We start from the raw sequence: 12183 nt of genomic DNA on the forward strand, positions 1-12183 counted from the left end.
AATCTTAAAAGGAATGTATTTAAACAGATCAATAAAAAATGATGCAAATGAACTTATTTACAAAACAAAAACAAAACACAGATCTTGAAATCAAACTTATGGTTACCAAAGGGGAAATGTCAGGGGAAGGGATAAATTAGGAGATTAGGATCAACATAAACACACAACTCAGTTCAGTTCAGTTCAGTCGCTCTGTTGTGTCTGACTCTGCGATCCCATGGACTGCAGCCTATCAAGCTTCCCTGTCCATCACCAACTCCTGGAGCTTGCTCAGACTCATGTCCATTGAATCAGTCATGCCATCCAACCACCTCATCCTCTGTCGTCCCTTCTCCTCCTGCCTTTAATCTTTCCCAGCATCAGGGTCTTTTCCAATGAGTCAGTTCTTCACATCAGGTGGCCAAAGTAGGAGTTTCCACTTCAGCATCAGTCCTTCCAATGAATATTCAGGACTGATTTCCTTTAGGATGGACTGGTTGGATCTCCTTGCAGTCCAAGGGACTCTAAAGAGTCTTCTGCAACACCACACCTCAAGAGCATCAATTCTTCAGTGCTCAGCTTTCTTTATAGTCCAACTCTCACATCCATATTGACTACTGGAGAAACCATAGCTTTGACTAGATGGATCTTTGTTGGCAAAGTAATGTCTCTGCTTCTTAATATGCTGTCTAGGTTGGTCACAACTTTTCTTCCAAGGAGCAAGCGTCTTTTAATTTCATGGCTACAGTCAGCATCTGCAGTGATTTTGGAGCCCCCAGAAATAAAGTCTGTCACTGTTTCCACTGTTTCTCCATCTATTTGCCATGGAATGAAGGCACTGGATGGCATGATCTTAGTTTTCTGAAAGTTTAGTTTTAAGCCATCTTTTCCCCTCTTCTCTTTCACTTTCATCGAGAGGCTCTTTAGCTTCTCTTCACTTTCTGTCATAAAGGTGATGTCATCTGCGTATCTGAGGCTGTTGATAATTCTCCCAGCAATCTTGATTCCAGCTTGTGTTTCATCTACCCTGGCATTTTGCATAATGTACTCTGCATATAATTTAAATAAGCGGGGTGACCATGTACAGCCTTGATATGCTCCTTTCCCAATTTGGAAACCAGTCTGAAACCAGTCTGTTGTTCCATGTCCAGTTCTAACTGTTGCTTCTTTACCTGCATAAAGTTTTCTCAGGAGGCAGGTAAGGTGGTCTGGTATTCCCATCTCTTTAAGAATTTTCCACAATTTGTTGTGATCTACACAGTCAAAGAATTTGGCGTACTCAAAAAACCAGTTTTTCTGGAACTCTCTTGCTTTTCCTATGAGCCAATGATATTGGCAATTTGATCTCTGGTTCCCCTGCCTTTTCTAAATCCAGCTTGAACATCTTGAAGTTCATAGTTCATGTACTATTGAAGCCTGATGATGGTGGTAGTTTATTTGCTAAGTCGTGTCCAACTCTTGCAACCCCATGGACAGTAGCCTGCCAGTCCCCTCTGTCCTTGGGATTCTCTAGGCAAGAATACTAGAGTTGGTTTCCATTTCCTTCTCCAGGGGATTTCCCTGACCCACAAATCAAACCTGGGTCTTCTGCATAGCAGGCACATTCTTTACCTACTGAGCTATGAGGGAAGTTGAAGCCTGGCTTGGAGAATTGTTAGCATTACTTTGCTAGCATGTGAGATGAGTGCAATCATGCAGTAGTTTAAACATTCTTTGGCATTGCCTTTCTTTGGGATTGGAGTGAAAACTGACATTTTCAGTCCTGTGGCCACTGCTGAGTTTTCCAAATTTTCTGGCATATTGAGTGCAACATTTTCACAGCATCATCTTTTAGGATCTGACATAGCTCAACTGGAATGCCATCACCTCCACTAGCTTTGTTCATAGTGATGCTTTCTATGGCCCACTTGACTTCGCATTCTAGTATGTCTGGCTCTAGGTGAGTGATCACACCATCATGATTATCTGAGTCATGAAGATCTGTTTTGTGTAGCTCTTCTGTGTATTCTTGCCACCTCTTCATAATATCTTCTGCTTCTGTTAGGTCCATGCCATTTCTGTCCTTTATTATTCCCATCTTTGCTTGAAATGTTCCCTTGGTATCTCTAATTTTCTTGAAGACATCTCTAGTCTCTCCCATTCTATTGTTTTCCTCTATTTCTTTGCATTGTTCACTGAGGAATGCTTTCTTATCTCTCCTTGCTATTCTTTGGAACTGTACATTCAAACGAGAATATCTTTCCTTTTTTCCTTTGCCTTTAGCTTCTCTTCTTTTCTCAGGTATTTTTAAGGCCTGCTCAGATAAACATTTTGCCTTTTTGCATTTCCTTTTCTTGGGAATGGTTTTGATCACTGCCTCCTATACAATGTCACAAACCTCTGTCCACAGTTCTTCAAGCACTCTATCAGATCTAATCCCTTTAATATTTTTGTTACTTCTACTCTAATCGAAGGGATTTGATTTAGGTCATACCTGAACAGTCTAATGGTTTTCCCTACTTTCTTCAATTTAAGTCTGAATTTGGCAATAGGGAGTTCATGATCTGAGCCACAGTCAGCTCTCAGTATTGTTTTTGCTTACTGTACAGAGCTTCTCCATCTTTGGCTGCAAAGAATATCATCAATCTGATCTCGATATTGACCGTCTGATAATGTCCATGGTTAAGTCTTCTCTTGTGTTGTTGGAAGAGGGTGTTTGCTATGACCAGGGCATTCTCTTGGCAAAACTCTGTTAGCCTTTGCCCTGCTTCTTTCTGTACTCCAAGGCCAAATTTACCTGTTACTCTAGGTATCTCTTGACTTCATACTTTTATATTCCAGTCCCCTATAATGAAAAGAACATCTTTTTTGGGTGTTAGTTCTAGAATATCTTGTAGGTCTTCATAGAACCATTCAGCTTCAACTTCAGCATTAGTGATCAGGGCATAGACTTGGATTACCGTGATACTGAATGGCTTGACTTGGAAACAAGCAGAGATCACTCTGTCATTTTTGAGACTGCATCCAAGTACTGGCATTTTGGACTCTTTTGTTGACTATAAGGGCTACTCCATCTCTTCTAAGAGATTCTCGCCCACAGCAATAGATATAATGGTCATCTGAATTAAATTCGCCACTCCAGTCCATTTTAGTTCACTGATTTGTAAATGAATATCATTCACTCTTGCCATCTCCTGTTTCACCACTCCCAATTTGCCTTGATCCATGAACCTAAGATTCCAGGTTCCTATGCATTATTGCTCTTTACAGCTTTGGACTTTACTTCCATCACCAGTCATATCAACAGCTGTATCTTGTTTCTCTTTGGCTTCGTCTCTTCATTCTTTCTGGTGTTATTTCTCCACTTTTCTCCAGTAGCGTATTGGGAACCTACTGACCTGGGGAGTTCATCTTTCAGTGTCCTATCCTTTTGCCTTTTCATAATGTTCTTGGGGTTCTCGAGGCAAGAACACTGAAGTGGTTTGCCATTCCTTTCTCCAGTGGACCATGTTTTGTCAGAACTCTCCACCCTGACTCATCCATCTTGGGTGGCCCTACACGGCATGGCTCATAGTTTCATTGAGTTAGACAAGGCTGTGGTCCATGTGATCAGTTTGATTAGTTTTCTGTGATTGTGGTTTTCAATCTACCTGCCCTCTGAAGGATAAGGTTAAGAGCTTTATGGAATTTTCTTGATGGGAGAAACTGACTGTGGGAGAAACTGGGTCTTGTTCTGATGGGCCTTGCTCAGTAAATCTTTAATCCAATTTTCTGTTAATGGGTGGGGCTCTGTTCCCTCCTTGTTTTTTGGTGGAGGTAATGAAGATAATGGCAGCCTCCTTCAAAAGGTCCCATGCATGCACGGCATACACAGTGCCCCCGACCCTGCAGCAGGTCACCACCAACCCACTGCCTCCACTGGAGACTCCTGGACACTCACAGGCAAGTCTGGGTCAGTCTCTTGTGGAGTTACTGCTCCTTTCTCCTAGGTCCTCATGCCCACAAGGTTTTGTTTTGTGCCCTCCAAAGGTCTGTTTCTGCAGTCCTGTGTAAGTTCTATAATCAAATCCCACTGGCCTCCAAAGTCAAATTATCTGGGAGTTCTCAGCCCCTTTGCCAGATCCCCAGGTTGGGAAATCTGTTGTGGGTCCTAGAACTTTCTTAACAGTGCAAGGATTTCTTTGGTATAATTGTTCTGCAGTTTGTGGGTTGTCTGCTCTGCTGCTTTATGGTGGGGTTAATGGTGACCTCCCGCAAGAAGGCTTATGCCACAGGCTGTGTGACCAGGTAGCTGCACCCAGGGCCCCTGCGAAACACAGGTCTGGTCAGTCTCTGTGGGGTCTCTGGGTCCTGGTGCACACAAGGTTTTGTTTGAACCCTCTGAGCATCTCTGGCAGGTATGGGGTTTGTTTCTAAATGCTGTTTCACCCCTCCTACCATCTTACTGGGGCTTCTCCTTTGCCCTTGGACGTGGGGTATCTTTGCTGGGTCGGATCCAGCATTCTCCTGTTGATGGTTGTTCAGCAGTGAGTTGTTATTTTGGAGTTCTCACAGAAGATGAGTGCCCACATCCTTCTACCCCACCATCTTGCCAGCACAAAACTAGTCTTTCGCATTCTATTGTTTTCCTCTATTTCTTGAAATGATCACTGAAGAAGCCTTTCTTATCTCTCCTTGCTATTCTTTGGAACTCTGCATTCAAATGGGTATATCTTTCTTTTCTCCTTTGCTTTTCACTTCTCTTCTTTTCTCAGCTATTTGTAGGGCCTTCTTAGACAACCATTTTGCCTTTTTGCATTTATTTTTTCTTGGGGATGGTCTTGATCACTGCCTCCTGTATGATGTCACGAACTTCCATCCATAGTTCTTCAGGTACTCTGTCTACCAGATCTAATCCCTTGAATCTGTTTGTCAACACACAACTACATATAAAATAGATAACTAACAGGCACCCACTCAGTATTCTGTAATAACCTATATGAGAAAAGAAACTGAAAAAGATTGGATAAATGTATGTGTATAACTGAATCTCTTCACTGGACACTTGAAACTAACACAACATTGTAAATCAGTTATTCGCCAATAAAAATATTTAAAAGATCAATAAAGTACTTTTAAACCTTGAAAGTCTGAATATTATATAAAAACTGTCCCTTAACTTTAAGTTAACTTTCATAGATGATAATCAAAAACATGTAAGGTGTTACTAGATAATAATCCAGTAAAGCTATAGAATAATGAAATACATTAGGAAAAATAATAATAATATTAATGATAACAACAGCTACAATTGTTGTACCAACTGTGATCGAGTGCTTTACATCAGTGCCTCCTCTAATCTTTATGCAGCCTAATGAAACAGTTATTACATTCATTTTTCAGATGAAGAAACTGAAGCTTAGATAAATAACATATGCCACAGCTGGTTGGCAATGACACTAAGACTCAATCTCAAATTGCCTTGACTCCAGGATCAAGTCCTTTTTTACCTCACAGCATTGTCCTTCTAATCTACAGAAATATAAAGAACAGAAATCTGCAAAATCATTGTTTGTCTTTAAAAAAGGAAAAACAATATCGATGATGAGTCAGAGATGTGAAGTTTCTTGAACACGCACATTCATCTAAAATGAGGGGCCAGTATGATCCACTTATCGTCCTTAAGGCTGCTTTCCCAACTTTTATGCAGATGCTCATCATTCCTAGAGACAAAATAAATATGCCTCTAGTAACTCCCACGTTATTCCAGAAAAGTTTGTGGTAAAGTTTTAGTTGTTCTGACAGAAATGCATTGATTCATACGTACCTGAGTGTCTCTCTAACGGGAGAGATGTCTACTATCCCCGTTACATATGAGTCTTATGTCCCCTCAGTCATACTTGAGTTTAGTTCTGGTCAACCAGTTGGCTGTAATTACCCTCTATCACAGTACGATCCTACTACACATGAATGAGGAGTCTCTAATTTAAATACTTCAAGAGGAAACCAAGCACCGTTCAAGAGGGCAGACCTGCCTGAAGGCTCTGGAAAATAGAAAAGGCTCTCAGTCAGTGAATATGTGTGTCCAGTTATTAGGCTGGACATAGATTCAGATGAGCAGGTTTATACATAGGAAACCCTAAAGATACCACCAGAAAATTACTAGAGCTGATCAATGAATTGAGTAGAGTTGCAGGATACAAAATTAATACAAATCCTTTGTATTACACATAGAAAACCCTAAAGATGTCACTGGATGAGAAGTGGGGAATACCAAAACTGTTGGTGTTACACCATCAAGAGATGCTAGCCTTTAGTTGTACACCCCTTTTAAAGTAGTTATTAAGTCTCAACCACTTCTATGGAATATACTCCCTTGAAATTCAAGTAGTTTATATCTGGCTTGGCAGGTTAAACTAGATATAAAATTGAAATTCAATAGTGATGGTCAGAGGTTTCAAAATCTTGATCCCAGACTGTTAGTCACAGAAATCCAGTGTCACATTAAGAGCTTTAGTCTAAGAAGCCTGAGAATCTAGGTTCATATTCTGACTCTGTGACTTCAGACACATCAAATCATATCTGTGAATCTGTTTATTTTAGATATAAGTGAATACACTAGCCTAGATTATTTTGAGACCTCTTTCAGTTTCTCAGATCCTTTTTTCCTGCCTAAAGCCAAGATGACCTACTTTAAGAAAAAATCATCTGCCTCCAGAATAGCCTATCACCAGAATATCAGTTCCAGAAGAGGAAGGTATCTCACTGCTTTCCCTTGCCTTCATCCCCTCCCTGGAATGCCACCTTGCATAAAGTCATCCAAACTTCTGAACCTAAGACACTGCCGATTGAAAGGCACTACTGTTCTAAAAGAAAGAAAACTGCTTCTAGTGCATTATAAAATGCCATCGGTTAAAGGATACTTTGCCATATTAGATATATTCCACCATGGGGGGGAATGCACCTTAGAATCAGTGAAAGTTTTTCATCTACTCCTGTTCTTGCATTCTCCTTTCCACCTTTTAAACATACTATTAAAAAAAAAAAATACATCTAATTCTTATGGCCCTGGTCGCCTCTCTCAGAAATATTTTCAGTGTTTTTTTGGTTTTGTTTTTGTAGTAAAGGTGCCTCATGCTCAGTGTAGTGACAGTGTGGATTTGTGTTGACTTTATCTTAGGGCCTGTGGCTGTCTCCTATTCCTGGCTAGTTTTTAGGCAAATGTCTGGGAGCCCCTGCAGGATGGGTGTCATGGGAATACAGATCTCATACCCACCAGTAGGTGGCTAATTTTCCAACAGGCAATCCTTTTTCCACTGACAGCCTTAGGTGGATACCAGAGTTCTTGTAATTTCCTGAACTGATGGATTGAATAATGGCATTTCTGCCTCTCCACTTAGCTCAGTCCAGGCTCCTGGGGTACCAGCCTGATATAGCACCCACTTCCTGCTCCTTCCCCACCATGAACCCCAGGAAGGACTTCAGAGTCTTTTAAACCTAAGCCAGATTTGGCAAATGATTTACAGAAGCAGTAAGTCCTTCCAAGTTCTTTCTTTTCTGTATCCCACCACTCACAGCCACAAGTCATTATGTCCATAAAATTCAAGTGGACATTTTTTACTCTTTTTCAGAATTATCAGTTGTATTTTTCTTGTATCTTGTTTTCTCTGGGTGTCATAGAAGATCAAAGTATCCTTTAGTTTTTAGGGTTATTGTATATACTAGGATAGAAGTAATCATTCACATAAGAAAAGCTTATAAAAGGGTCAAGCATGTAAAAAACCACGCTAACAATGATTTACTGTGTAACACAAGAACAGTATTTTAGAACTATAATGACCTGTAATGGAAAATAATCAGTATATATATATGACTGAGTGACTTTGCTGTGCACCTGAAACTAACACAAAATTTTAAACCAACTATATTCAGTAAAAAAAATAATGCTCGGTGCAGGAGAAATAACAGGACGTCCTCCTTGACCTTGATTAGATGAGAGTTTAGTGAGCGTTTAATTAGAAAAAAATTACTTTTAAAAACTTTCCTGTTTTCATTTAGCTTCCTTCTCATCTAAAAGTGCTTCTGTTCTACCCAAAATTACAGAGGAGGCCTGACCCTTTGGTGTTAAGTTAGCTTCATGAATTTTCCTTTTGTCTTTCCCACAGCTGAGCAAGAGGAGGAAGCTCACCCTGAATACAAATATGGAAGTGAACTTTCTGCAGATGACTTGGGTCACAAGGAAGCTATTGCCAATAGTGTCAAGAAGGTCAGAGTCTTGGTGGTATTTGCTTTCATGACTTCCGAGAGATGGCAGCTGGTAGCTATGACATTTCAGAAATGTGAGCGCCACAGGAGAATAAGGGAGCCTGTAATTCCCTGTCTCAGTAGGGTGGCCAGAATCAATATCTGACCTCGAGGCATGCACAGTACAGTGACTCTTTGGTCATGCCTAGTGTCGACCCCTACCTCTTTGGCCCATGTCCTTCAAATGTTATTTATTACCTTATGACATGTGAGCAGGAAGACAGCAGCAGCACCCCAGCAGCAGAGGTGGTGCTGTTCAGATCATCGAGTTAATGACCCCAGTCATCCCAGCAAACCCTCATTAGAAAATCAGTGCTACCCATTGGAGGTCTCATCTCCCTCCTAACATAGAATAAGCACCAGTATATTAGTCACCTTCATGTGTGTGTGTGTGTGTGTTATGGAAACATTTATGGTCTGCTGTCTTAGCACCTGTCCCTTTGTCCTATCTGACTCTTTTCTACCCCAGTGGACTGTAGTCCACCAGGCTCCCGTCAATGGATTCTCCAGGCAAGAATACAGAGTGGATTGCCATTTCCTCCTTCAGGGGATCTTCCTGACCCAGGGATCGAACCTGTGTCTCTTATGTCTCCTGTATTGGCAGGCAGATTCACCACTCTCACCACCTGGCATGGAATAGAGTATTGTTAACTCTTGTCACCATGCTGTCCGTGACCTCCCCAGGACTTACTCGTCTTATAACCGGAAGTTCATACCCTTTGAGCGTCTCATTCCCCACCCCGCACTGGGGCCTGACATAGTGGTTGGTTTTTGATACTAGTGAGTGATAGAGTAAGAAGGTGCAAGAGTGCCCACTGGATCGCTAGCCCGGGAGTCATGGTGACCTTGAAAAGAGGAGTTTCGGGGCAGGTAGGGACCCCTTGAGCAGACACATCTGAATGAGGAGAAGCAATACTTCTGAGCAGTTTTGCTGTCAAGGGGAACCAGTGGTTAAAGGGAACCCAGGAGTCCAGAGGCAGTTAATTTTAGGATAAATAAATCCAGGGTGATGACTGAATCCTTTGACATGGTCTTTGATGGGAGCAGTAGTACTTCATCATTAAAGACAATGGATGAAGATGCAGGTAGGTGTATACAGTAGGTGCTAAGAAAATGAGACCAAATTTATCTGCTGAGCAAAGCCAAGAGAATACTACCATTACGTTTACCTTTTCTGATATAGAGCACTGCAGCTACTTTCAGATTATTAGATGCCTACTAAACTCATTATTCTGCCTTTATCCGCACCCAGACATGAGTGTTGACTTGCCAAAGAGTGATCCTTGACCAGAGGAGGTGGTCACATCAATTATTTCCCAAGCCCCATCACTAGATCACTAACTAAATTACCTTAAGGAAGCACTGAAACAGGTGAACACTATCAGCCAGAACGGAGATAAGCATTAAGATGAGCTTTTCTGGTGTGGAAGAGAGTTACACCATGATATCCTTTCAGTTCTCACTGTATCTGTGGCTTTATGTCACCAGTAATGTCCTATCTTAACAGATTAATAGAATAGCAGGTGTACAGATAACTGTCTAACATATTTAAATATCCACAGGTGTGGGGCTAGTAAACTTGGAGTTTCTCCCTCTAGAGAAGTAAATTATTTTCTTTCTCTAATTTAGGCTTCAGATGACCTTGAACATGAAAACAGCAAAAAGGTAACAAAACAATTCCATTGTGCATTTCGTTTTCATTATTAGAAACTATGTGGTCATTCAATATTGAACAGGTGTTACTAACTGCTGTTTATTCCGTCTTCTCCCACCCACTGGCCATGGAATACAGCGTATTTATAGGGATAATATTTACATGCTCAGTGCATCTACTTACAAGAGTCTTCAAAAGAAAAAATTAACCATGTGATGGAATGATTATATCCTGATAGAATCACAAAACCTAGGGCAGACAAATAAGATGATTTCTCTAAAAATAAGTGTTTGGGCATTTAGGTGTTTTCTTAGTTAGCATTTGAGATTTCATTACTAGACGATGGACAAAGGCATGTACAATTCTTCTACTGTATGCTTATTGGTAATTAGCAATGCCAGTACCATAGGCTGGGTACTGGGCTGATTCCCTGGGTGACAGCCTTGCTACTGTCAGTCATCATGGGTAGCAAGGATTACAGTCTGACCCACTAACCGCATGAGAAGGCTGAGGCCTTAAAGATGAAAATAACTTGGTCACAGCTGCTTAGCTAACAAACATCAATGATCAAAGATCAGCTTATCTTTGTTGACCCCAGGATCTTAAGAGATTCTAGTAGAAGAGAATTTCACAAATATCTTAGGAGAAGACTGGGATCAGACTTAACCAGAATTATTCCAAACTTTAGACAGTAAGAATATTGGGTTTTCCTTCAAATAAGATAGGACCCCATAGACAAGAAGATAGTATTTTCTGAAGCTCTGATGTGGGAATCAAATCATAAAGTAAATTTCTGCCTATGGCTGCCAACAGTTTCACAACTGCAACACACCGTGTACTTCTATTAAAAGGACCACTTTGATGTCATGAGCTGTGAAGAGGATATAACAATTAAAAATATTACTTTACTTCCCTTATGATAAAGTCAAATTCAGTTCAGTTCAGTCACTCAGTCATATCCAACTCTTTGCGACCCCATGAATCGCAGCACGCCAGGCCTCCCTGTCCATCACCAACTCTCGGAGTTCACTCAGACTCATGTCCATCGAGTTGTGATGCCATCCAGCCATCTCATCGTCTGTCGTCCCCTTCTCCTCCTGCCCTCAATCCCTCCCAGCATCAGGGTCTTTTCCAACGAGTCAGCTCTTCGCATGAGGTGGCCAAAGTACTGGAGTTTCATCTTTAGCATCAGTCCTTCCAATGAACACCCAGAACTAACCTCCTTTAGGATGGACTGGTTGGATCTTCTTGCAGTCCAAGGGACTCTCAAGAGTCTTCTCCAACACCACAGTTCATAAGGATTAATTCTTCGACACTCAGCTTTCTTCACAGTCCAACTCTCACATCCATACATGACCACTGGAAAAACCACAGCCTTGACTAGACGGACATTAAGTAATGTCAAATAAAACTCCTAGAATGGATACAATGTGAAATTCACTAACAGCCTTTCAAAACACCAATATACTTGGAACAAAGACCTTTCCGTTTTGCTATCATATGAATTTCCTGACCTATAGGTCATTTTTATTTTCAGATTCAATGTATTCATGATTATGTGCTCCTAGTCTAGGAATGAACTCTCAAATTTTAACTGGGGACATTTGAAAACATGATTTTGAAAAATCTCAACAAGTTACATTATTTGGTTATTTGTTGGCTTTTATTGGTGAGATCAGTTTGATGATCTAAAATGTTATCAGGTAAACAAAATGGCCTGGCCATTTTTTTAACAAATGAGTTGACTGATATGAGTCAATAGTTTATTCATCCTGGAGTATTGAGCTCAGTTAAATATTGATCACTTCTGAAGGTGTTATTTTTGTTGTTGTTGTGTTGCTTTTGTCCTGATTTACAAGGAGCAAATTAAAATAATTTGTTTCTCTTTGCCTGTGTGCAAAATAATGCAATTTTAATAGGTCCTGTGTAGTGGATTATCACATTAGTTTAAGAATAAGCTTTTTTTTAAATACCACAAACTATTTATGTACGTGTCTTGGTTTCCAAAAGTGTTAAGCAGGTATGGTCCCCAGACCAGCTACTTAGGAGCTAGTTAGAAATGCCATTTCTCAGGTTTCACAGCAGACTCCCTTTTTCAGAAACTCTGAGAGTGGGGCCCTGGAATCTGATTTAACAAGCTTACCTGTACACTCAGATGGTAAAGCCTCTGTTTACAGTGTGAGAGACCTGGGCTCGATCCCTGGGTTGGAAAGATTCCCTGGAGAAGGAAATGGCAACCCACTCCAGTACTCTTGCCTTGAAAATCCCATGGGCGGAGGAGCTTGGTG

At 40.9% G+C, this 12183-nt stretch overlaps 1 protein-coding gene across 4 annotated transcripts in view; it reads left to right on the top strand.

Moving 5' to 3' along the window:
• Positions 1–12183, top strand: part of PLCB4 (phospholipase C beta 4) — a 187734-nt gene that overhangs the window by 86799 nt on the left and 88752 nt on the right. For 2 of the 4 annotated variants that reach the window (XM_068987745.1, XM_068987747.1), the window contains exons 17-18: positions 8103–8203; positions 9871–9906. In XM_068987745.1, the coding sequence (XP_068843846.1) occupies positions 8103–8203; positions 9871–9906 (137 nt within the window). The remainder of the gene's footprint in view (positions 1–8102; positions 8204–9870; positions 9907–12183) is intronic. The other 2 variants (XM_068987746.1, XM_068987748.1) reach the window with 1 other exon arrangement.

This window comes from Capricornis sumatraensis, chromosome 15 (assembly GCF_032405125.1).
Source record: "Capricornis sumatraensis isolate serow.1 chromosome 15, serow.2, whole genome shotgun sequence".
Taxonomy (NCBI): Eukaryota; Metazoa; Chordata; class Mammalia; order Artiodactyla; family Bovidae; genus Capricornis; species Capricornis sumatraensis.